At 37.8% G+C, this 27,888-nt stretch overlaps 1 protein-coding gene across 5 annotated transcripts in view; it reads right to left on the bottom strand.

Moving 5' to 3' along the window:
• SEMA5A (semaphorin 5A) overlaps positions 1–27,888 on the bottom strand; it is a 349,647-nt gene that overhangs the window by 146,211 nt on the left and 175,548 nt on the right. For 4 of the 5 annotated variants that reach the window (XM_075084299.1, XM_075084298.1, XM_075084301.1 and 1 more), the window contains 3 exons: positions 13,113–13,175; positions 6,713–6,811; positions 5,244–5,457 (listed from right to left, as the gene is read on the bottom strand). In XM_075084299.1, the coding sequence (XP_074940400.1) occupies positions 5,244–5,457; positions 6,713–6,811; positions 13,113–13,175 (376 nt within the window). The remainder of the gene's footprint in view (positions 1–5,243; positions 5,458–6,712; positions 6,812–13,112; positions 13,176–27,888) is intronic. The other variant, XM_075084302.1, reaches the window with a different exon arrangement.

Below are 27,888 nucleotides of genomic sequence, written 5' to 3'. Positions count from 1 at the left end.
TTACAGTTTTCTGCAGCATTAATGAAGCTAATGCTTCTGTCACGCCTCTTCACAGCTGGGCAGAGATGATCTGCTTGCAGGGGTGCCTTCCTTCCTCATTCAGCCTCTCTGATTGGCACCTGACATGAACAGGCTAGATGAGATACAAAAGAACAGGCTCTGTCCTCAGTAGCCTCCTAGCCGTTTCATTAATGGAAGGTAGACCTTGCTGTTTTACCTAAACTATATAAGAAAAAAACCCTCACCTTCATGGGAAGTGCTGCCTGTGTCTACTATTTTAGACGGGTGAGAAAATGCTATGAAGGTGTTTTGTAATAACTTAGTCTGGTGTGGGAGAAAGGAGGTCAGGGAGGCACCTCCATCTCGCATCAACTTACTGCTCTCCTACTCTGTCATTGCCATCTGGGAGATGAGCTGTGTTTTTCCTTTCAAAGCTGTACAACTGCTTGATTTTTTCCTGTGGTAGTAGCTCCAGTGAAGACACCTAAGGATGGGTTTTAAAACGAGCAGGCATTTCCCTCCCATTTCAGGATACTGGCAAAAACAATGATACACACAAAAGAACAGAACCAACCTCATGGGTAGCACAAAGGAAGGTAATTACTTATCTTCTTGCAAAATAAGCAACAACTGATAGCATATGCTTTGCATATTTTCAGTCAGGTCTCTTATCTGAAACCTAAAGACCAAATTGCACATCTCAAGAACACACTGGTTTTGTGTTACATAAAATATTACATAATAAGAAAAGCTTGCAGTAGGTAATTACCAGGCTTTTCATTAAAAAACAGAAAAACGAAAGGATAACCCTGAATTATTATACCAATTTCCAATCATCCTTAAAAGCAAAAGTGAAAGGATTAATTTTTGTTCTTTGGTCATAATTTCTCTCCTCATATCCTACTAGCAGCAAGAGTTATAATAAAAGTCCACTAAGAAACAATAATAGGAATGGATTCAGAGCTGTATTAAACTCCACTAACCAAACCAGCTTTGTAAGAATTCTACTTCTACTGCTACTTGTGAAGACTAAAAGTACCTGCTCCAGATTAATAAGCTTTTCATCAAGTAAAATGGTTTTAAGAAAGTGATCTGAGAAGAACTATATTAAGAGAATCTAATAACCAGATGCTTAGGGCAGGAAGAGGACTAAGTGCTAATACCATGCCTACTGGCAGAGCAGAACAATCCAAACATTTCTCTACTCTTCTCAGCTGGAAAGGTTTCTAACCTGTAGGATATTTTATTTTATATATTCTTTTTCTGTGTTGGGGCTACATCTGATATAAGATTACATTTTAATCATCTATGGTCTACCCACTGATAAAATGGCTTGACATTTAGAACAAAATTTTTATTTATTTAATGTGTTCCAATAGCATCTATCACTTTATGTCTAGGGTGTATTTTTCTTTAGAAAACAGCTACAATGTTTTTCAAGATAGCTGGAGACCCAAGCAATTGTAAGCAAAGGCATTCAGCAAATTATTAAACCAAATATGCCAGTGTTTCTCCAAGTGGTGAAGCAGAAAGGAATTAATTGGGATTTCAATTCTTTCTTTAACCGGTTTTGCCCTTTTATTGGCTAAGTGAAGCAAACAGACATTATAGACAAAGGTAAACTTTCACACTGAGGTACCAGATCAAACATTTACTGATTTGAGGAGGTGAACTGAAAGGAGAAATACCTTTACTAACTGTAAATGTGAGACTACAGAAAAAAAGTTTCTAAGTCTAAGCAGTGGAGGTATTTCCTTACCGATCTGGACTCACTGAAGCTACTGGACTTCAAACACGCTATTCCATTTACCTCTGCCCTCTAGAGCAAATGATGATGAATTCTTCCCCTGCTGCACTTTGCAGATCAAGTCTAAAGCAAAGTCTAATTTAGAAGCATGCTGTTACAGTCCACTCTGGATGTGATTTAAACTCTATGTTACACTGAGATCTTAGAGAGACTCAAATAAACAGCATGCCAGCTGTAAATCAAAGTGTACTTTTTTCTCAATGAAAGATTTAATTTATTTGCTATCATTCAATAATGTCCAAAGCAGACCGATTAGGCAGACTATTATTTTCATAAAATACCACAAAGGTAATTTTCAAACGTACTAGCAACACGTTGCCCTTTACTGACCTGAGCAGTTGACTGATGCTCAAGGTCTTGCTGACTTCTTTGGTCAGGAGAAGAAGTCAATGGAAGAGCTATCTGCTTTAGACATAATCCTCAACGTGTACTGTGTTACCTCAAAACATTTCTCTCAAGCACAGAAATACTTGAACACAGACTCAACGAGAAAGAGAGAGGAGAGTACATAGCATAGCAGAACAACACACCTTGAAGCGTAAGTTACTGGTAAGCAGCCTTTCTACCTTCTTCATGGATGGGGAGAGTGCTGGTTTGCAGCAGTTGTTAACTCCTCTGGGTGATCATGTTCCTCAGCTGAGAATGGTGACAATAGGATTTGTGTGTTTGCAGTGTTGCTGTGCTGTCCATCTACCTTTTTGGATCAGTTCTTGCTCAAGATCTTTGTGCTTTATGTACTGTGGGATCATTGAACTTTCCTTTTTCCTTTCAGTTACACTCTCGCAGCATATTCTTGTAACTCACCTTTACACGTATCTTGAATAATTAATATTTTTAACTAAGGTATCCCAACTCTTCATCACCCCTGTTACTGAGTGTTGAGCACATCATGTAAATGATAATACAGAAATGAAAGTTCACTGACTTCTCCATACTCTAGTAAGGTGAAGCACCTGATCAGAATGATGCTTAGTAACATACACTGAAAATAACTGAACATTTACTTATTCAGCTGATGTGGGTTGCTCCCAGACCTATCAAGACTCCCCCTGCAGAAGGCGGGACCTGATAATACATGACTCTGGCTGAACCAAAATGAATGAGGAAGCTCAGACAGGCCATCAACTTTAAATTTATTTTGTGATATCTGTGATTCCTGAAGCTGAAATCAATCACAGCATGGTATATGGGATCTAACCCCAGCCACATGACAATTCAGCTCCATCTTCCCCTCCCACACTGTGTATCATGGTTCCTGTGATTACTGACCTTCCAACAATTAAGATTAGGAGCATGTTTTTTTCTGTGATGAAGACTCTGAGCTTCCCATGTTGAGATCTTTCACACAAGTTACAGTGAACATTGACAGCAGACTGCCTAAGCATATGGGCATGTCCCTTTGGCCTGACTGATGGCATTGAAAACCCCTGAAGGCACTGAAGTGTTCTATCCATTAAAATCAACAGTGTCTTTATTGTGTAGCAATAACATATGGAGCAAGAAAATCAGCTACATTTCAGAGTACTGCCATCACCTTGCAAGATGGTTTGAATTGGTCCAACCTGATTTGCAGAGCAGAAACTCTGAGAAAAAACATTGTGCTTCTGAGGGAAACATGGATGTAATAGAAAAACTTACTTTAAATTGCAAACATTCACAGACATATATGCATGCGCGTGCACTCCTAAAACAAGGCTGAATTACAGCAACCGCCAGCTACTGCTGTTGAACAGACATTGACTAGGAAGCTTCCATTCCAGCTAATGCCTTACTTTTCTTGCAGGATTATCTGTGTTACTTTCTCACTGAAAGCAGCAAAATCTTCACTTCCTTCCAAGCACCGAAAAACTACTGCAGTTTCTTGGCACTGAGTCACACAGAAGCAGGCAAATTGACATAAAAGCAGATGAATCCCAAACTCTTAGCTACCCCAGAAGACATTACCCCCCGCTTTCACATAGGTAACTGGGCTGCTTCCAGTCTTTCATTGGATTTGCTTGAACTGGCTCCAATTACAAAACTCATCATCTTATTCCTCCCCAAAGATAAAAGCCACACTTTCCTGGCAACTTAATTGTAAACAGTTTTGAGGCAGAAGAATGAGATCTAATGGAAAACGTAGAGGTGCAGCTGAACCTTTAAATAGACAAAATGTAAATACAGTGAATCTGATTAGTTAGAGGAGCTGGGGGGGAGGGAATTTTAGTGTGCCCTTTGGCGTAAAACATATCCAGTTAAACTGAAAATTCAGTGTGAAGATTTTTTCGCTTTGACAGGAGCACCCAGGTGTATGTAGCACAGCAATTAGTTCCAATACCATGGCTGTGTGGACAAAAGGTACCTGAACAAGGACAACTATACAATGAGTTCATTTTTCCTCTCACATTTCTTTTCCACTGCTATAATTCTGTTATGTTCCATGCAGTTTGAATTTGTTTTGTTAATTAATGTGCTAAAATCAGCTGATCTTCAGAGAAGGTCACAATTTCTCCAAGCTACCTCTGATGGCTTCTTTATACAAGGAAAATACATCAAGCAAATACGCACAATTCAGCATTCAAATTATATGTGAACTGAAATATTCAAAGTAAAGTCTGTCACTTGCAGCTAACCTAATGTTCTGAAGCTAGAAAGATTTAATTTTAAACATGAGAATAATCCTCTCAGAACATGAAATGTCCTGTGGAAATAGGGACTGATGGTTACTGTTGTGTCATGTAGCATGCGTTATGAAAATATGGGGTTTTTCTACTGGGATAAGCATGGACAAATTATAATATACATAATTTCACTTTTTATGTTAATTAATAATCTTCTCTTCAGAGGAATCTGCTTCTTTTTTGTAATACCTAAAATGGCAAGTGGCCCTGTCACATCTCAGGAATACCTACCTGTTTACAGCGTCTCCCAGCTGGAAATCCCCATCAGGTGACTAACATCCGTGACACAGAGGTCACTGCTACAACACCATTTTATGATATGTTTTGCAGACTCGTCCCTATCCTTTGACTATAATAAGCGTCAAAAACATCAGTCTGCCACCTAAGCAGCTTGAAAGCACAACTTCTTCTGCTTATCAAGGGTGGGTCCTGCAGGGAAAGTCAAGATAATTCGGTCCATTGTAAACTCAACCAAAGACTGCTCAAGGCAAACTACTGCTCTTGGCTGACTCTGCTTTACCACGTAAGAGCACCTGAGAGATACAGTACAGCTCACCCTTATGGCCTGCAAACATGACTTAAATATATAAGAGCACATCTACAAGCTGCCTAATACTTATACTAGTAAAACAAAATAATATATTATGCAAGGTAATTTTAAAATGAGATAAACAATAACATTCAAACATCCAAATTGTCAGAATAGAATTTCAAGACTGTGAAGATGGAGAATATGGGTTAAAGAGAGATGAGTCTCATGGTCCATCAGCACTCACCATTCAGCCACTTGGAGTTGTACTGGGCGGTGCGGAGAGGAGGAAGGGCCCCCAGACTGCGATAAATGGCAGGATCCCTTCCTGGAAAATCCATGGCTGTAGCAGCATATAATTCCCCACTGGAAGTGAGAAGAGCTGTGGAGTTGTGCTGAGGACTGTAAGGACAACGAGCCATGCCACTGATTTGATCATGTATCTCTGTCAAGTTACTTAACTGTAAAAAAGTGAGAAAAAGGGATTAAAATGACCTGAAAATTATCATTTCAGCCAAGCTGCGTCAATCTGAGCAAAACCATATCATAAACACCAGTTATCTGCTTTGGTATTGTACAACTGTAATGAGCTGACCTTTACATCCATCTGAAACTGTCTCATGTAGAAAGTTTTGCAGTAATATTGTCTTATCCCATTTTTGCCACTTTGGTATGTAAAACATGTAAGTTAATCATTAGCCACCATGCCTAAAATGTTTTATATTAGAAGTGACTCAAAAATTAATAATCTCTACATAGATTGTTATTATGGAAAACAGATCTGATTGGCAGAATCAACTAAGGTATTCACTGAAGCAAATGGCCAGGCAATAAAAATAATAATTAAAAAAAAATCTATTGGTTGGTTGGTGTGTTCTAGGAAAGAATCTCACATGAAAAATGAGGTTTAAAAAAGGAGCTTTCCAGTTCAGCAGAACTATCTCTCTCATTTAGTAGCCCTAATACTTGCAGCCACAAACCACAGTATGAGGTTAATACGTTATTTAAATTTAATATAAATTTTAATTTATATTTCATATAAATTTTACATTTATATTCTATAATATAAATATATTTAAATATAATAAATGCACCAAGGAGCTTTTCTGTAATACAGCTCTTCTTTGTATTTAAACACATCTCCCCTCCTAAAATAAATAGCCAGCTTAGTCCAAACAGTGGCATTTTGATTTTTGTTATGACTATTATTGATCCTTAATGGACTCTCTTTCTCTGACACACCTAGATTACAACTAGGATTTTTTTTCAGAAGCAGAATGACACATTTTCTCAACAAAGATTTCTCATTCTCACCAGTCAGAAATCACTACTACGCGTAGTCTCATCTTCTCCAGAACTACACATACACAGCATGCAGGTACCCAACTACATTTTGTAACTAAACCGGTTGATGCCAGCCAAACCTGACAGAGTGGCAGAAGTCTCAGAAATACCTAAGGTTTGTGAAAATTGGCATGTGGGAGGAACTGAGCTGCTCGTAGGCGTGCTCTCTCCCACAGCTGAGGCAAAGGCTTCAAAAAGAGATCAGTTAACTCTCCTCTTCGGCCTGCCACTAGCCAGATCAGCCTTTCACCCATACGCTCACCCATCAATATGCAAATATCCTGGACTCAACCACAGCATGCTCTGCCTTTTATTCTGCTGACTCAGAGGAACAGGGACTGGACCTTGTGGGATGAAACATGCAACTCATACCGTCCGATTGGTGCAGATAGGAGTGAATGCGTTGGTTCCACAGGTGAAGAGATGGTTGCCTCCAACAAGAAGCACTCGAATGTAGTTCTGGCATTCCTCCTGCCATGCAGAAAAGAAAGACTATATGAAGTAATACTTCAAAGGATAGGAGAGATTAATTACAAGTTGCTTTCCATGGTTATGTGTCCACATGTAAAAATTTAGGCGAACAAGGCTTAAGCATACCTGTTGTGTTAGACATCATGATATGCATAGATTTCCTAACTACAACACATGCATCCATCAGACTTCTTACTAGGATAACAATAAACCTCTTCACTACTGAAGATTTCTTCTAAGTGTATATTTCAAAGGTTTAGCTAACTCTGAAGTGAGAGATGCTGACTTAAATAATACACTGCAGTCTCAAGAGATCAGATGCTGTTTTTGAAGACAGATGAGGCCAAGGGAGGAAGTTGGGAGGAAAAAAGGAGAAAGAACAGGTTATCTATAATACGAGTATGTTGAAATTAGTATAAATAAATGTCTTAAGATGTTCAGATGCAGAATTGTCTACTACTAGTTTCATAGTTTGCACAATGCTTTTTATTAGACGCCTGTATATTTCTGTTAATTTGAAGTCTCTCAAGAAATTTCATTACCTCAATACATAGATGCTCACTCCTGAGGAATAATTTTACATGTTTTTTACACTATTAGGATGTGTGAATCCTTTATGATGTTCATTTCTCTCATTTCAGAAGATAGAAAACAGCGGCAATTTCTACAGTTTATGCAGACAGAAAGCCTTTTTCTGCGATACTAAAAATCTCCCAGAACTGTATGTAGGAAAGACTCAAACACTCCTCCTGCAGAAATCAATGCCCCTATCTAATAAAATGAACAAAATCAACAACATGCTTGGAGAAGTTTCCTGGAACCTTCCATTTGAATGTTCTCTAGCATTCATTCACAAGGTAGTCTCATGTAAAGCATTAAAAAAACTTGTGGAAATACAGCTACACAATTCAAACAGATATTAAGTGGAATCATGTAAGTAAATCCATGTAATAGTAATGGTGCAGAAGTCCTATTATCTGGTCTACAGTTATATTAAATGTATTCTTGTTTATCTTGAAAAAAGGCTCTCATCCTGGAAGACAAGAAATATAAACCTGAATAAATTGAACAGGCACAAAATAGACTGCAAAGCAAGATGGGCAAAATACTTTCAAGATCTCTGAGAAAACTCTCTGAATTCATTATCTACACCTTTCCTTATACAAAATAAAGTTAAAAAAATCCCACAATCCTCACCCCAATAAAATCTCAGAAAAAAACACCTCTTTGAAAAAATACACACCAAAACTACATTCGCATTAGTCTCTCATGAAAACATAGCTTTTAAATGCTTCTCTTTGAGCCTTTAAAGGTAAGTGTCAAACACCTCAGAATTAAGATTTGACTCCCATTGGGCAAAAACACAAAATCTTTATCTTGAATCTACCAAAACTGTCATCTTAATATTCTTTCAACCAAAGAGAAGCTAATATGCAACCATATAATAGAGTTGGGTAGCGCAGCAAGCCTTTTAAACAGTAATTATTTCAATTCTGGGCTATTTCCCCATTGCAGGCTGTTTTAACTACACCAGAAAAAAAACACAAACAAACAAACTAACAAACAAACAAAAACAAAAAGGCAGCAACCCTTCTTTTTTATGGTGGAAAGTGTGCTCAGGGAGGTTCATAGAATATAACACAGCAATTTATTCTTTGGGCTGTTTCCATCCTGCCCTTTGCAGCAAGCCATGGAATGTAAGTGTAGGAAAAATAAGTGGGTACTGACATTACAGCCATCCAAACTCTCCTCTTCATATTGCAGAGCTCCCTGAAATAGTGCCATTGCCAATTTTCTTGCAGGCTGATCACCCACTCTTTCTGTTCAAAAATAATGTTAATTTTTTAAACTCTGACATTCCTGGGATTCACAAGATTCTTCTCTTTAATGTTCTGAAGTCCTGTGCCAACTTCACAATAATCCATACCAGAACAGGGCAAATAAGATTTCTCATATGAAATTTTTTGGGGTACATAGTACAACAAAATCAAAACTGAAAGAATAGCCTTTACAGTTGGCTATTTTCTTCATACAACAAATCTACAATAATACAAAACAAAATTTAAAAAATCATGAATAAAACAATCATCACCCAAAAGCATTTTGAAAAAGGATTCATTATTTAGTCATTTGAATTGTTCAGAGTCACTTTTCTAGCTCTGGAGTCAAGATCAGCTGGTTCATTTTTTTCGATGCACAAAAGAGAGATGTGTACTGTAGAATTGGCATTGGTGAATGCAAAGGGCTTCAAAACCAAAGGGTGTTTTTAGCTTGGAAGGCGGTGGTAGGTTTGGTAGCCATCTTCTACATAGCCTTGTTCTCCATTTCATCCTGACCTCTATGCCATATACTTTCCTATTCTCCTGTGAAAATACCTCTGAAAGAAAGACATTCTTTCAGAATTTCAAGAAATTTTATATCAGCACACCTGAAACAAAATACAACTATTAGAAACAATTCAGCAGCCAAGCAGGCTAGGTTGCTACTTAAGCTCAAGACCAACTTGACAGTTCAAGGACAATCGGACTGCATATGGTTATCCATTTGCAGCAACGTTTCTTGTATAGGCTAACATTTTAAACACACCTGTGTTTAATTTTTTAATACTTCCACTGAAATTTCAGATGCTAACACCCAGAGCCATTAGAATCCTCAATAAGCAAGGGATAAGAGACTTTACGTCAATCATATATTTTTTTAATCTCTCTTTGGTTTATTGTATTTTTACCATGTGTACTTACATTTCTCCTTTGTAACAGTCCCTACCACAAGTGCCAGCCTCAATGGCCAAATTTATTCTCTTAACCATGTGTGGTGTTTTAGACTTCTAAATGCTAACGCATGCTGGCCACAAGGACATAATTTTGTCTGGCTCGCTCCTGGAGCCACTAGTTATTTTAAGCAACAGCTTAAATTGGTGGATAAATGCCTGAAGTCTCAGTAACAAACATCAGCACATCAGCCTTCAAAAGTCAAGTGTGCATTACACTGTCAAATGTGACAGATGTCCCTATATATTTTCCCCTTCAGCTTTTTTCCTTCGTTGGCTCCTAAAGCATAAACCTCAGAACAACAACTACTGCTAACAGCTAGAGGCAAAAATTCTGTGCAGCTTCTTTCTCAAGAAGCACAGAAAAAAAAAAAGAGTTGTGTTTAACTGACAATTATCTCAAAACTACTAGAGTTGCTTCAGGGTTCAAAGCTAGCTTCTGGTTTCAGGGCACTCCATCAGCAAACTGACATTTAATTTTGCTGCCTGAACTCGTTGCCCCTGTGCTACTCTGTGGGCAGCTGAGCTTCAAGAGGAACCAGGATTTGAATGAATAACTTACCCACAGCCATGCTTGTAATCCTCATCTCTCCTTTGCCACAGTCTGGGCTGGCCCTGTATATTTTGTCTCCAGTCTTTCCTGTCCCTTCCCTACAGTCACACATGTGTCTGCCCTGAAATCTGAAGCCACCCTAAGAAATGTTACAGAAACGTAACTCCTAGCAACTCTCCAATTTGGGCTGGAACTATTTACACAACAAGAAACAAGCAAGTAGTGATAACAGTAGCTGGAATTGTGCCTCCCAGGGGATTTCCTCTGAAGACGGACAATTCACTGTAGCACTAGAGTGAATTCCTCCTGGTCTGATAATTCCCAGTTTTTCCACGGGAACGCTTTTGTGGTTTGACTAGGAAGAGAAGTATGCCACAGATCAGCTGCTTTCCTCATCTGCATGCCTAAGTCCTCCTTATACAGAGAGTATAGTGGCCTTGTTTTAGTCTTGGACATAAGGCAATAAAAGACAAACATCATCAGGCTATCCTTTCTCTGGCCTTAAATTTATGCTTTGATTTTAACCTCAGTCACACCAATGAAAGCAAAAGAGGTATGAAAAGTTCAAAAAGACAGTTGTCAATCCAGCTGAGTAGGGTGCCTCAGTCAGTATCTCTGTATTCTCCAGCAACTCCTACATGAAGCTTTCAGGCCACAAAGTCTGCACACCAAAAAGAAGCCCTATGGTAACAATAAGAAAATAAATATTTCCTCCCAGGATTACCTTCAAACATAATGAAATATAAGGATTGTTCTTCTCTTCTAGATTGTGAGTGAGGAACAAGGCTATGGATACAAACGAAACACTAAATCTTTATCTAACTAATACCAATACTAAGAAACTATCTCAGAGGTCATTATTAGACTAGAATACATACTATTTTACAGTGACAGCATAATTTCCAATCACCAGCTTCTTCAAAAGGGTGTGATGAGCATGAATGAAAATCTGCACATATGTACTACACTAAGGTCCATTCTTAAATAAGTTTCACCAGTGTTGAGTATTTATCCTAGCAAAATTATTTAATAGCAACATATGCTTCTGCACTGTTGAACTGAATGTGGATTTTACACCACAAAGAGTATTGTAAACATAATATTCTAAAGTACACTAAATTAGTCTCAAATTTATCATTACTTTCATCCATCATGTTAGATGACAGTCAGTGCACTGACTTTCAGACAAGCTGAATGTTATTCTCACAGTTTTAAACTTGGAAATTCACTGTAAAATAGAGGCATAAATTTTTAGTTACACATTGCATTCCTACCATGAGAGTTTGTACTGTATATGCACCTTGATCAATGCAACGTGTCATATTCTGTTGTCACTTGAGCATGCTCTCTCACTTCAGAGTATTGTCATCTCACAACTAAGGATGAAGGCTTGAGGGTTATATTACATGAAGAAGCATAAATCTTCTAGGGAGAAATTACAACTTTCAAAAAGGAATATTTGCTTAAAGTATAAAGTATGAGGACCCAGAAGTTTGTTTTTTTTTTTTCTCTCTACAAACTGACAAGTAAGATCGCAGATCAGAACAATTGCTAGATGCTATTTCTTCCATTAAAGCCTTCACACATAACTTGGGTCACCACAGTTTGTCTACTCTCATTAAAGTAAAATCTAACCCATTTCTTTTCTCTAGCTATTAATACCTTCTGTATATCTACTAGATCCTGCACCTTAATAGGTAGTGACCAGTAACCCTTAAATACGTTTCCCACACTGGGATGGAAAGAAAGGGAAAGGAGAAGGACAAAGATGGTAACACCATTCTTAATGCCTTTTCCCAGTAGCATAAACTCATTTCTCCAGTGAAAGATGCTCCTCCGTAAAGACAATCATCTCCCATGCATGAAGCTTTACACTGCACATCCACTATACTTGCTTTTTTTTCTAAGAAATCCTGTCTTTTTCTCTCCTCACAGTATAACATGGCCCTGCTTCTGAAGTGAGGCCATTCTTCCTCTTTAATCTCAAACAGAAATGGACAGGCCAAGGGTACGCTGCAACATTATTTTCCAGCACGTAGTAAAAAAAAGTGAAAATGAACCATTTAATGGGAGAAGTTAAAAAGTCAGTGACTAGATGACTATGCAGAAGAGAGTCCTCCTCTACTAGATGGTAGAAGTATTTGGAACTGATTTTTGAAGCTTGTTTTTTTCTTGAGTTTTGCACATGAGTAACATATGTTGACATGTTCTACTGAACAGGGGTCCTGAAAGCAAGTGTGCTCTTCTGTTCTTCTGTAGTTATCGCTCTTGATGTGTTTTCCCTTTATGTTTCAACTCAATTAACTTTAAACATTAAACAGTATCATAACTACAGACATAGACTGCATGCATTTCTAACTGTCTTTATAATTAATTTGATAACTAACTTCAGCTTAGGACAGCCACTAAAGAACACAGCATCCATCCAGGTTCCACCTTTGCACTGTACTTACCTGTGCTGAATAAAAGTAAGTGTAGTTGGCCAGATAAGGAACTGGTTCTGAATACTAAAAATATATCAAGACCCATGTTTAAAAAGTTAGTGAATTTCATATTATTTTCTTCCTAGCATCAATAGATATGAAATATAAGTGTTCCTAAAATTGCATCTAATACACAGGGAAATAAATTGAGGAATTTACAAAGTAATTACACAGTTATTCAGGATTTACAGCACTGAAAATGAAGTGAGAATACAGCCCATTACATAGGACATGTTGCAGAGTCAAAAGAGTAAATCCTTGGAAACTAAAGTTCTTGATTATTTCAGAAAAGAGTCACGTGACTGTACCTCTCACCCCACACTCCTCCTATTGTTTTTTATTCCTTTGCTTATACATCAGTGTCAGACTCCTTTCCTACAACTCTCTTCAGAAAGGGAGACAGTAAAAATGCATAAGGCAGAGATTTATACACTGAATTACACCTGCTGTTAACATATAAATTTTATTAAAGCAGAACAGCTGTCTCATGCTTACCTTTGATTTGCCTTTACTGTAACAGGCTCTTTTAGTAGCTTCATCACATTGCCATTCCACTGCCTGCAACCAACAGGAATTAGTTAGAAATGCAGGGAACACAGGAATATAAACCTCAGAGCTATCTAAGCTCATGCTTGAGATATGTGCTTCAGGCCATAGCTGTGGGTGATTCTTTTTCTCCTTAGAAATGTAATTTTGCTGCTGATGGTTTCCAGTGTCTTAATCGGAAGTGAGGCTGGCCATCCCCATGATTCACTCTACCTACCACTACAGCAGAAATAACCACAATCACATCCGACGCTATTTAGCCGCTTTTGTATGAGTCTTATTAAGGTAAGCAGTTAGGAACAGAGAGAAAGGCTGAGCCTCCCTCCCCGGCAGAGTTGCACTGCGTCAGCACAGCATCTGAGGTCAGCTCTGCTGAGAGACTTTGCACCGTAGGAAAATGTGCCCTGTTGCTGGTTTTGCAGTCTTTATCTCAAGCATCAAAAGGAAATTTTAGTTTCTCAAGGTATGACTGCAGCACTAATCAGAGGGACTAAAACATCCATTCAGAGAAGGAGCAATGAGCGGACACATACAAGACAACAGTGAAACGGAGCACTGCAAAGCAGAAGCAATTTATCCTCATTTTTGAGCTGTCTCTCTGCTTCAACAGATTTACGTCAGGACTGTAACGCCTAGTCTGCATTACTACAGTTTCACTGCATGAGTTAACTCCAATTATTTCCATATTTAACATTCAACAGCTATGACTTACGAACTCTATTGTTCAGTGGAGCAGGTCGTACGCTTGGTGTTCATGTCCCCATACATGAACATATTCAAATGCCTGTATATGCTGTGTAGTCAGGGTGCATTTTAAATCAACTCTGCATTCTTTCACCAACAGTGCACATGGACGTGTTCTTCAGATAAAAATGCCACAAAGCACTATACATTATCAGGAAGAACTGATATTTCTAAACTAACCACTGCTGCTTAATTACTGAAACCCCAGCTTTTTCATTTTTATTTACCAGGAAATAATGAAAGACCATTCATTCAGATTTTTTATAGGTAATTTTTTGTACCTGTCTTTTAACAAAGACTATATTAATAGCTAGCAGACTCTATAATTAATAAAAATAATAGGGTGAAACCTATTTAAACTAAAGGGGAAAATGTTTTCAGAGTATACTATGCAGTACACTCTGATTTGTGTTTCAACAAGCCCAAGAATGAGCTTTTTCACTGCAGGGGAAAGAAAAGACATACAAAAACTAATCCTATTACTTCTATTTCCCCACCCCAAACCTTCTCATTTACAGTGTTTGCTTTTGCAGATGAATGACTACAGCATATTGGGGAATATAATATATTGAAAACTTCTGGAAGAATCCACTTGTGAATGACCCTAGAGTTTATAACAAGCTGTATCTAGCAGCATGAAAGAAATCTCATACTGAGTTAGATAAAAAAGCAGCAATGTGTTAGACAAAAAAGCAGCAATGACTTAACTCTTTTGACTCTGTAATGCAAAAAGTGTTTTATGTGCATAAGGAAATCACAGTACAAAAGACTGCTCTTGGATGACCAACATAAGTTCCGAAACAATCCATTAGGACAGCCTGAACAGATACGTTATATGGCACTAGATACAAGTATGATACTGAGTGTATTACCTTTAAACAACACAAACAATTTCAAGTGCCTGGAGAAACACAAGAGTTACCAGTAGAAAGATTTAGTGGAGTACAGGTGCTTAAAAGGAAGGTTTGAAGGAAAGTTCTTGCCAAAACTGAACTGAGGAGAATATGCCAAGCATGAACAGCAGGAAGTAAGATGACAGAAAGATTGGATTAAAAATAAATGTTTATCAATAAATCTATTTTCAGCAACAAAATATCCAGCTTTAGATTGGCTCTAAGTCCACAGGAAAAGTGGAAGGAGAAGGATGAGAAATGCAAAAATTACACAAAGTCACAAAGCAAGCAAATTAAGTACATTTCTCAGGCTCTGAAAGTTTTGGAAAAGAATATCAACAGACTTTGGAGATGGGAAATGCAGAAGCCAAAAGTGACAGTTCTTCAAGCTTTCAGCGAAATCTGAGAAAAGCATGCAATGCATCTCTGCAAGCAGGTCATGGTTGGAGAACCTGGGAACTCCAAGCTCATAATAATGCAAGTAAGATTTCATAGAATCATAGAATGTCCTGAGTTGGAAGGGACTCACAAGGATCAAGTTCAGCTCCTGTCCCTGCACAGGACAACCCCAAAATTCACACCAAATCTCTGAGGGTATTGTTCAAGTGCTTCTTGAATAGCGTCAGGCTTAGTGCTGTGACTGCCTCCCTGGGGAGCCTGTTCCAGTGCTCCACCACCTTTTGGGTGAAGAACCTTTTCCTAACACCCAACCTAAACCTCCCCTGGCACATCTTCCTGCCTTTCCCTTGGGTCCTGTCATTGGTCGCCAGAGAGAAGAGATCAGCGCCTGCCCCTCCTCCTCCCCTTGTGAGGCAGCTGCAGACCGCAATGAGGTCTACCCTCAGTCTTCTCTTCTCTAGGCTGAACAAACCAATGACTTTAGCCGCTCCTCGTACGGTTTCCCCTCTAAACCCTTCACCAACTTTGTGGCCCTCCTCTGGACACTCTCTAGTAGCTTCATATCCTTAATGTACTTTGGCGCCCAGAACTGCAGATCGTACTTGAGGTGAGGCTGCACCAGCGCAGAGTAGAGCTGGAAAATCACCTCCCTTGACCAGGTAGCAATGCAGTACTTTTAGGACTATCAATACAATGCAATTTAGGACAAGTGAGGCAGAAGCTTTATTAACTCTGACCATAGTGAGAGACTGTTGGACAGCACTCCTTTCTCCTCTTTCATTGTCATCCATGAAATGCACAGTTTTAAATAAAGATATTAAATATTAAAACATTATGTAATATCTCTGGATACCATAGCTAACAGCACATACAAAAACCCAAATAGATTAAATTACTGTAACCATATAGAAATACATATGCTTGCAAGCTAACCAAATGGCAAACTCTCTGGGAAAACCCTGTTCATGGCAACATATGCCAAAAGAGTAATATAGCCTGGACAAAAATTAAGTGCAGACACACTGGTGACAAAGCTAAGCGCCATCTTTGAAATCAAGTGTACTTAGAGCCCTATAGCCCTGGGATCCACTGCTGGAGGAGAGAATAATAGAGCAGGCTGCAAATGAAGAATATTACAAAGGCATCTGAAGAAAGCTTAGTTCAAACTGTTGTGCATTAGCCCCTAAGGCTCCCGCAGAGTTCAGTAATGCATAAAGATGTCTTATTGCTGTTTAAATAAAAAGAGCAGGTATAGAAAAATTATTATATATATATAGCTAATTTTTTTCTTCTAATCTTCATTTGGGGGAGTTTCCTGCAAATTCAGGGTTTTCAACACAGCCTACTGGTAATATAGAGGGGGAAGACAGGTGGAAAATTCCTCAAGTTAAATGTCATTTGAATGTGGAAACAAAAGGAGAAAAAAGTGTCCTGACCCTTCAGCACAAAAAGACAGAACAAACTGTCCCAACAGAATAATAAAAATGTAGGTTTTTTTCAGTAGATGATTAGAACTTTAAAGTTTTAATTCTGAAAGACCAGACATATACATCTTGTCTTATTTCAGAAAGCAAGTGCAAAACCGGGTTTACTTAAAGATGTTACTGTTACCCACTGCTTGCATTAAACTGACATATTCTTCTGTTTGATGCCATTTGCTAATATTTCCATGAAGTTCAGATGAGCAGTGCAAATATGATATGCATACTATGTTGGATATTTGATTCACTATGAAGGCCTACACAGCTAAAGCTTATCCTGTTGGGTTCTTTTTTTCCTACGTTTCTTAATAAGAAGCTCCAATTTTCACAAGGCAAAATACAACCTTCAGCATTCTGTGTATGGTTTTTAGTTAATATTATAATTGTACTTAAGATGACAACAAAATCCATTGAACCAAATTATAGACACTCAAGTTTGTTTGCTGTGGGAAAGAGGAAACAGATTTGAATGTTAGTGCTAGAGAAAATAAGGATAGGTAGTACATCAGCTACCGCCACGCACCTCCACAAAGAATGTAGCTGCATAGGTTAAGGAGAAGGGTTTAAGATAGCACATCAGTCCGTTTCTTACAGCAAGCTGATGCTATTTACAGCAGCATGGCTTTTACAAATCCCGCTATCAACATGGTCTTTCAAGCACCTCTATAAATGTAAAGCCTTGGCTTAGTTTATTTCTAATTTCCCAGTCTTCAGCATAACTACATTCTAGTAGAATCTTGATTACACAACAGTCACCAGTAGAGCAGTGCAAAATGTTTGCAGTCAGATTTTTAGCCCTGTGAAAGTCAGCGTGGCCAACTCTATAAAGACGGAACTTGATGGGTACAACTTGAATTTGACTCAGCGTAGTCTGATGAGGAAGTCACAGTTCACTTTTGAACACATAATGTTTTCTTCAGTTAAAAAAAAATACACAAACCACAAAGCTCCATCCAGATTTGACATAAAATCAGACTGAACAGAAACATGGTTTTGGTCTATAAGTTTAAATTCAAGTTTTGAATGGATGGCAGACATCTTTTTGTAAAAGCTCAATTGTAAATAACTATATATCAGTGTTTTAAACATTACATCATCGATATTTGTAAAGTGCTTAAAAAACTTCAGATTAAATCCCTCTTGGCATTTTCCAGGGGTAGTGGAGGAGAGAAGTTCCAGCCAGAGAAGAAGCAAATTCCAACTCAAGCTATATAATGAAACTATTATCTTCAAAATGAAGAAAAATATACATCCAATACCCATCTATGTTAAGTTAAAAATTACAGTATTAAAATGAATCATATTCCAGTAACTTCTCTGCTGGGTGGATGATAGGAGTCTTGCTTAAAAATGAAACTGTTTTATCTTCAGCAAGCAAACCAAATAAATGCAAAGAAATTAGCTTCAATGGAAACCAAAAGAAAATCTTAAATTCCAAATGATTTATCCAAATACCTTAAAAGGACACTAAAAGAAAATAATGGAAAGTGTCGAAACAGTGAATAATATTCAGGTGTCCCTTGCATTTAAGAAATAACTGTCAAGGGATTCTCTTCATGCCCAACATACAGCAAAGTAAGTCCCCAGGCAAGACACTTGGAGGTCCCTTCCAACCTAAATTATTCTATGATTTTCCAGAAAAATTGCAAAATACAAAAGGGGGTGGGGGAATCAAAACCTGAAGTAACTAACTTTAATATAGCCTCTTTCTACAGTTATAACTTTACTCAGTAAATGCAGACAGTAAATTTGAACACAATCAAGAAAGGACAGGTCAATTAGAATGTGTTAGGTGAGGTATGTATTAGTTGTACTTACTGGACAACAAGAAATGCATGGCCTTCACCTAGGGTGGAAGCTGCACATGTAACTGAGTGCAATCAGATCTCCTGGAAGAACTATGCTCCTATAGCTACACACACACTCATAACTATACACGTGGACAGGTACACATTCATATGTATTTCTATATATGAACTTCTTTGCAGTGTAGAAACAGAATGTACTATTAAATTTCATAGAGAAAGATGTTAATTAGTCAAGAACCAAAAAGTGAACAGAACAGTATTCCAGACAGATGGTCCAGCACTTCTTAGGCAGATGGCTCTGCTAATTAGATACTGGGAAAAAAAAAACAACCCAAAAACAAAAAACAAAAAACCCACACACCATTAAGGAAGATGGTTTAATTACACAATGCCAGAAATTAACAACTACATGGTATTTCCTTTTTTCTTTTTCATTATCTGCTTGCTTTCATCTCTTACATCATGTATTTAAACAATACTCTGGGGAGTTGGGGTATAATTGCAATAACTATAATAATATATGTCAACAAACATGAATAATATTGCCTTATTGTTCACAACAGTCCAGCAATGGAATGGCTTCAAAAAGTTGCGACTTGTTTGGCGAGGGTGTCTTGCAGCCTGCCTAATTACCTCTCAATGAATGTGTATGCTGGAGTCCAAAACCTGAGTTTAAACAGGCTATAAAGAAAAAGTCAGAATCATAAATGCAAAGGAGGAGTGTAGCCACAGAGAAGTATACCAGCAAGACATTAGCAGCAAATTAGCAGCCACAGAGTTAGTAGTGGTTTTGATGGTTACCAGAAATTTTAAGGCATGCTTTTGTATAATGACATCCTTGCTTGCAGCAAATATGTAAAGCCACTTAAGAAAGATTTATACCTCTCTACACTTCAGAGGAACCGTTTTCCTTGCTTTCCACAGAGTCATGACCCCTCGTCCTTGCAGCCACTACTGCTGGAGCTGTCTATCTTGCCAATAGTTTCCTGACCAACAGTCAGCTTCAGAGGGCGATAATCCTCTGTAGAAAAACTAGACTAAAATATTGGAGAGGGACTTCCCTTTAACACAGCTTTCCCTTTTGGCTCACCAAAAAGGACAAGCAGGTTTCTGGGGACTAAAGGCATACAGGTTAGGCTTTCATATGAAGTGATAGGCCAGCAGCTCATACAAGTCCAACACTTGTATGGACAACATTACTAATTGGATACAGTCACTGCAGTATCTTGCCACCAACTGCTGCATGTAACAGCCAATTCTCCTGCGAATAACATTATGTGTGTTTTCATTTGTTCAGAACCAGCTTTTACTGTTCATCCACAGTTAGAAAATTACAGTTTCTTATGAAGTAAGCAGTGTGAAATATATGAAAATAAACATCAAATCAAGCTCAAATTTTCCAGGGTTTGGAATTCAATAAGAACAGAGATCCTCTGATAGATATATAATTCCATATTTAAACCAAGTAATATATGAAGCTTTTATGGCTTCAAGGAGCCGATGTAAATTTTATTTCAAGTATAGTGGCCTAGACTACATTAAAAAAGTCAGGAGAGAAGTACATACCCTGCCAATTCATGAAGTAGCAGAAGTTTTAATTAGCTTATTTTATTGACTAGGCAAATAAATAGTTTTTGAAAATCATCAGAATTAATATGATAAAACTAAAAGAAAAGGTTAAGCATATCAGAGAAGAATTTAGACTTACTAAGTCTTTCACAAGCCCTCAGTGTTGGGCTACTTCACTAACTTTAATGACACAGGACTCTGCCCAAGACTGAACTTTCACAAATGCCACCTACCCATCCACCTGTGCATTCCTCTCTTTGTCTTCTGCAAAGATTTCTAAATGTCACAAAACATCCATCTGGTTTATATTTAACAGAGACAGGTTTATAGAGGAAAATGCAGTTCCAAACCTGGAAGTTAGTAACTCAAAGTTGAGTTGAGTTGCGTAGCGTATGTTTGGAACTAGGGTTTTCAGTCCTGCTCCCAGAGAGTTATTCAAAAAAACAAAACCATTGCACTGTGACTTTCAAAGTTTTTAATGTTCCAATCTGGCATTTTGAGGCTTTTTACAGTTTTTATGAACTTTTAAAAATTGAATGCAGGATTGTGCTGAAGGGGTAAAACAACAAAATGTTCTTGCATTACCAAACTTGGCAGCCATTCAGCAGGTAGGAATGACACTTCATAACATATTTTTAATGCACATTCTGAAATTATACTACATACAGTAAATTTAATGTATTGAATAAATTACATGTGAATCCTTTAAGATTTAACATCTGTGTTAACACACTGAGTTTTAAAGCGTTTCCTGCTTTTTGGCAAATAAGATTGATTTTAGTAGGCTCCGAGACCTTTTGAAAGCAACATTTCATTTTATGTTTTTTACAAATAGTGTTGTAAACTTCTAGGTGCTGATGAGAAATGTCAGGATTCTCTTTATTTCAAAGAAGGGGAAGGTACTTCAAAGTAATTTCATACTCCTCAACCCTCTAGGCTAAATAACAGAGTAAGTGTAAAAAAAGAGTCCCCTGGCACCGGAGTGCCACATAATGTTGGTTTGAATCTTGAGCATAAGCAGGCAGAAGTTTATTTTCCCTTTACACCTGCTCATTGCTGCTAAGAAACACAGAAATGGGAAAGGAGCTGGCAGCACCAGAAGGTGTGCCATCTTACCCCATGCTAACTTGCTGTTCAAAACAGCCATGCTGGCACGGATGCAGGATTAAAGAAGTAGCCCAGCAAGCAGCACTGCCTACCTTTCAGCCACAGACAGTCAAGGAAGGTATGACAATACAGAAGACTGTGCAAATCAAGAACCTTCCTGAAACAATTTCTGAGAGGCACAGTCAACATACTGTATATTGCCCCTGAAATGTCAAAGACAGCTGTATTATAGCTGTCTTTGAGCTCATATATGAGCTCACAAAAACAGTTGAACCTGAGAGATATGGTAGAGGATAAAATTTATCACATCTTCTAAGTCGTACTGAATAACTGAGACTACAAAAAAGAAATCTTTGTGTTTCTATATTTATGTATATTGTTTTGTACATAATGTGTCATTAGGAAGAGAAAAACAATTCTATCATAATTTTTGTTTGTCTTTTTTACTTATTTATTCAAATAGTTTTGCCATTAGGCTTTAGTGACAGCAGGCTTGATTCTGACCATAGTAATACACATCTGTAGTTCTAGAGAAAATATTACAGTTACTTTACAATAATTATTACTCACAATAATAAAAATATTTTGAAAAGTTAGCTTAAAATTGGCATCTTACAAGACAGTAAAGAGACAAAAATTTACTTGAACATATATATGTCCATTAAATATTCAACCAAATTGAGGTAAGAAGATTTTAGACAAAAGAAGGCAGAGAGCAAGCAGAATGCTAAAAACAGAATGAATGTTAGAATCACCACTTTGTACAGTTTGTCCAGTGAAAAGGCAGTGAAGAAAGAAACGGTTCAACAGCAGAGAAATACAAACATGAGATTATCCAACATCCCTCTATTTAAATTAATTGACCAAAAAGGTAGTTTTTAGAAAACCAAGATTATTTTTTCTTCTTGCCATTTAAGAATAATACATAGATATCTAAGACTTTTAGAAAGGGGATGGGGCAAAATGGAATACGATAAGATAAACGCCACCAGATTTCCAAAGGGTTGGCAACAGGGCCGATGGCAGCATGATTGATAGTTTGCTCAGGGAAAAAAGAAACATAGTCATTTTTATTTTGGTTACGTTTACTCTAAAATAATTGGATTTAATTTGACAAATGCTAAGATAATCTGAGACACAAAACAGCAAGAACATGGGAAGAATAAAAAGTGAAGGCACATAGATGAGTGTCATCAGCACATAGATAATATTGTGAGCTATCGAGAAAAGGAAAAAAAGAACAGCAGACAGAAAAATTCTCATTAAACACAAAGAGCAAAAGATGCTTATTAAAACAGGAAAGCTTGAACCTACAGCTATGAGGAAGATCACTGGAGTGTAGCTGCACTGTTAAATTATACAGAAATCAAGGGTGAGAAAGACAAACAGGAGCATCAGGACTAGGGGAGTATCTGCTCAGAATACGAAAAAGTCTTCAGAAGAGCATCGTGTATTCCACTTGCAATGGAAGGAGCAGAGGGAACAAGGAGGCCCATAATGCAACTCTAAATCACAATTTCATCATGAACATTTGAGATAATGGTGAGGCTATGAAAAAGCCTGAATGTAAGTTCACGTTCCTCTTTTTTTGACACAGGTGAATGGTCTGGAGTAATGTCAATGACACATGGAGCTTTTCACCTCCAGGCTATGTGTTAAACATCATTCAAGTTATTAATTAGTGGAGGTCAGTGACACCTGGTAACCTAGTATTAGCTGTGTGAAATGAGTGGGTCATTTCTATCCGATTTCTAAAAGACAACATTCAGATCCAAATGAGTCATAATTGACCGTTTTAGCAGAGACAATAGAATAGCTGCTTAGAGGGAAAGAAATACCCCTGTTTATATGTAAAGGTGTTTACCTCATACCACGTTGACAGGGAATCTTGGAGAAAGCAGTCACTGAAACAATCATCATCATTATATCGTAACAATTCGTCTCCAACTTTTTCCCTCAGATTTCCCTCCCTGCTGACCTCACACTTCAGCAGACATAGGATAGCCATAGAGAGCTCTACTCAACCTACAGACTCAGCCTAAGGATTCCAGCCAATGTGCTCCAAAGAAATCAATAACAAGATGTGATAAAGAGGGATAAGTTCTGTGTCCCTTGTACACTTGCAGCTGGAAGCTATGTTGCAGGTAAACATTCTAGAGCTGGGGAATTTTATTTGACTTAGTTTATTGCCAATCACCACAAACCTCAGTCCACCAAAATTCCTCTGGTAACGAAGGTAAATCACTGAGTATGCTTTCAAGTTTCCACAGTGGATGATCTCCAGTGCCAATCAACTGGATTCTTAATAGCAGAGACACGAAAAAAATAATTACTTTAAGAGTGTTTAAAAGATTAAATTGACAATTTTTATTTCAGACTGAGACTAAATTTTCATAGGTTTGATAATTATTAACAGCTGGTTTAAATCTGAGGAATCTGTTATAAATGGTCATGAGGTCATTTGTAGAAAACACTAGTGATGGACCTATGTAAGCTATTATCTGACAGACTGACTAATCACTTAAAACAACAGGTTGACTGTGTAACACAGTCAATTAATCATTAATTAGACTTCTAAAAAGTATTTATGCAATGGAACTTAATAAGTAACAGATAGCCATTCAGTATATGCCCTTGTTACTCAGTGATTATTTGTGGTGCACCCAAACTCACACTGTGACAGGTGAACCTCTGATGATTTTTGCAAAACAGCTTTTGTTCTAAAATCAAAACAGAGGGGAGAAACAATCACAGTCTGTGTGATGTGATGCCTGGCGTAAAGACCGGGAATTCTGTATTTGCTATTACTACATGATCCATTAGCATCAGAGGACCATGAACAAAGTGAAAATAGTTCATAAAACACTGATGCCTAGCTAAACGTATCAGATGCTTTGTGAAGAGTTTTACTGATGAGTTCCTAGATTATTCTACAGTGGTAGTAATTTGGCAGAAGTTTCTAACTGCATTCTTTGCAGTTTTTCAAGTGGAAACATCCCAAGTATTTGTAAAAAAAAAAAAAAAAAAAGAAAAAAAATCACACTTTCTCAAAGACACATGTCTGCACTTCTAAGTAACAGAGTTGTCTCTGGTGGCACATTTCTGGAAGCTATATAGGGAGAAGGTAGCCATGGGAGAACTCACCAAGCAAGGCAAAAACACTGGTATCATAGATGAGACAGATCCTTGAAGAGCAACACCCCTACCCATGAAATAAACCGGAAGGGTGATCGACCCTTAAAACTTATGACAGAAAGGTCAAATCTCAGTTTATATCAAGAAGGTCAAAGTAAAAGAGCCCTTAAGTGTTGAGAAGGTATCTCCTAAATTTCAGTGACACACAGAAATTTTAGTAGCAATCTCACACAAGGAGCCTAATCGAAGAAACTTATTTCTGATCCAGCTGTGTGATGCTCTCCTCCTCCTCCTGTAGCCTCTTTTCCATTTTTCATGGTTTAGAAACCCTTTGACTGCTGCATTGGAAGAATAATATTGTCATTTGGCATTTTTCTCCCGGAAGCTGAAAGCTCAGTGGAGGTAGCAATAAAACATAATAAATAAAACTCATTCAACAGGATGCCCAGTGCAACTGTTAATAAGGCTCTTCTCTAGAGCCATGGGGCTCTCATTTCTTTTTGCAGATGTCATCAGCTTTCCCACATCAAATTATACCTTATTAACAATTTGTCCCCTGATGGGTATGTTATAGCTTTTAACTTTTTAATACTGGTTTATATTGGATACTAGTTTAGCACTGTAAATAGAAAGTATCAAAACCTTTTTTATTACTAGGAATTATTTCTTAAAAATTCTCCTGTGCTTTTTCTGCTCAAGCGAGTCCTATGAAGTCAGTGTTCCAAACCCTAGAGCTTTTACTATAGCAAAACACTCCAAAATCAAAAGGAGTTTTGTCTAAGAACAGAAGAAAGGCTAGAAATTGTAAACATTCTCAATATTCACTATAGAAAAGGGACTGCTTCTGCGCAGTAGCTTATAATAGGAAACCCCCTTAGCATAATGCCTGAAGTACTGAAGAACTTTAGAATTAGACCAAAGTCTATTCATTTATAGTTCTTACTTCCCTGTGAATAGGGAAGTTGAAACTCAGATCAGCTGAGTGCACCTCTATAAACTGCAAAGTCAGAAAGCTCCAAAAACTCAGAATTAATTTTCTATTTTAAGTATATTGTATATCAAAAAAAGATTTCTCAGTATTCTTTAGGGAAAAAATAAAGAATAATCTTTATCTCTGATTAAAAAAAACCCAAAACAAACCAACAACAAACAAAAACCTCACAGCTTTGTATTTGCCTTCAAGTACAGGGAGGAATATCTATTATTTTAAAACAACTCAGTGGCACAAATATTGACTTAGCGCTTCTCCACAATATTCAGTGTGATGCAGACTTAAGAAACTCTAGGTATTAATAGCAGCCAAATGAAAATTCACGGAGTTCAAGATGTAAGATTTATTATGGTTTTGAAAGATATTGTGAGATTTTAACAGTGACATTCTGAATAGTCTGTCAGTCTCCTTGCAGATTCTGTAATTCCTTGCAGTGGAGGTTTTTTCCAATGGAAAATGCCCGATGAATTTTTTCAATGCCTACTGAAACTACTCAGTTCTTTTATTCAAGGAACTCATGAAAACTCACAGAGAGCCCAAGACTCGTGGTACAGTTTGGGTATATAGGTGTGTTTCTCTTAACTCTGAAAACAGAATGGCTAGAAATCAAAAAGGCTTGATGGGGTGGAAGACTTGAAGAACATAAAGATTTAAAGAACAGGGAACTCATATATTTAAAATGTATCTGCAATGGAAGCAAGGTTCTGCCTCCTAGGGAAGATATTGAGGCCTAATTTCATATAGAACCAAACAAAACTTTCCTGTAATAACTTTTCTTGAAGTACACTTCAGCTCTGAAGTTTCAACTGTTTCCCAGGGCACAAACTCTTATACTGCCTGGAATCCTCAAGGAGAGAATAAAGCTTTGCCTCAAGTTACTTGCAGGACTAGGATCTGATTCTGTGTTAAAGGAAAGAGATGAATACTCACACTTCAGCTTTACAATACATGAACAGTCCTACAAAAAAGGAGCAGGCACATCAGCAAATCTTGCCCCGTCTGTGTGACAAAAGAAACTAAGTGATCCTCATTTTTAAAACTGGGTTAGAGGCATCCTCTTGGCCTGCACGGTAACTGTGACTGAGAATCTACGTAATCAATTCCTCAAGCAGGAGAGGAACTTCATATCAGTAACCTAAGACACATCCTGTCTCACTGCCAGATCGTTTCAAGGACATTGCCCACAAAACTTTTCAAATGGCTGAAAACAATGCGTTCTTCCCTAGCCATGCTCTTAGAAATAGCACTGGATAATTTCTGGCAATGTTCATCTATGCTATCAGTATTTGGTGTTAATCATGGTATTCTGAACTCACATACTTTTAATATTAATTCTAATCTGTGAGTTAATGGAGAAAGCAGAGAGAAGGTGGGACAGAAAGAAGAGCGTGCGTATAGTTAAAAACCATGCTAGGATGTAGGCTGCTTGGCTGGCTGCCAGGTGCCCACCCAGCTGCTTTCTCATAAATTAATTTTGTTGCCAATTAAAAATAGAGTAGGATAGAGAGAAACAAAGACAAATCTAAAACACTTCTCCACTACCACCAGGATCAGCTGCATCCCTTCACTCTGGACTTCTCTTCCTCTCCCCCACCCAGCAGTGCAGGGGGATGGGGAATAGGAGCTGCAGTCAGCCCCTAACAGCTCCCCTCTGCTGCTCCGTCTTCCTCACACTTTTCCCTTCTCCAAACAACATTCATAGTTAAGAGACCTATTTTTTTTTAATCCAAAATTATTTTGAATGTTGCAGCTCTGTGAAAAAGCAGTTCCAGTTTATCCCACACAATATCTATGCTATAGGGAGAAGTGGCAGGTAGATTTCAACGTGAGTTGCATGCAAGAAAGGTCCAGCCACTCCACTGAGAAAGCGAAGCAACAAAAAATGCCAAAAACTTGAATGTCATGCCACTGTATTGGAATTATGGAATTATTACATGGGTGTACATATTTTAGAGATACATTACATAAACGTAGTGATATAAAAATTTATTGTGGAATTATTGTGCATTTGTCACTTTTTAACTTTGATTCTGTACTTTTTTTGGTAATAGTTTGCATGCTGCCCCATGCAAATCACCTAAAATCCAAAAACCAGTTCAGGGTGGGGGGGAGGGGGGAACCACAAACACACACACACAAAAAAACAGACCAGAAAAACCCCACCCAAAACAAAAAACCCCACCAAGTTCTCACAGCCACTTTAGTTCCTGAAAGTATTGATTCTGATGCATACCTTTGTACCTTCTTCGGTTTTTAACCACTCTTCCAAAAATATATGTATGTTTCTATTCTTGCACAATAGATTGGATTACACCGAAAATTATGAGAATCCATTAACACACATTGCATTTTTATGACTAATCAATAGGGCTAACCAGACCTTTAGCATAATAATCTGCTTCTATCTCTTCTCGGTACTTCACATCTTTCTGAAACCTCCAAACGTCCACCATTTAGACTCAAATTTTCCTCTGCTAGAGAGGTGTAGGGGAATAGACAGGGATCGGCGACCGGAAGATCACGGGATGTGACGGAAAGATAGACTCCTCCCCACAGGAGTGGCAGGAACAGGAAGCGCAAGAGCTATATAAGCGTGTG

Source organism: Phalacrocorax aristotelis, chromosome 2, assembly GCF_949628215.1.
Source record: "Phalacrocorax aristotelis chromosome 2, bGulAri2.1, whole genome shotgun sequence".
Taxonomy (NCBI): domain Eukaryota; kingdom Metazoa; phylum Chordata; class Aves; order Suliformes; family Phalacrocoracidae; genus Phalacrocorax; species Phalacrocorax aristotelis.
The sequence above is the reverse complement of the archived record's forward strand: the minus strand, read 5'-3'. Positions and strand labels throughout refer to the sequence as shown.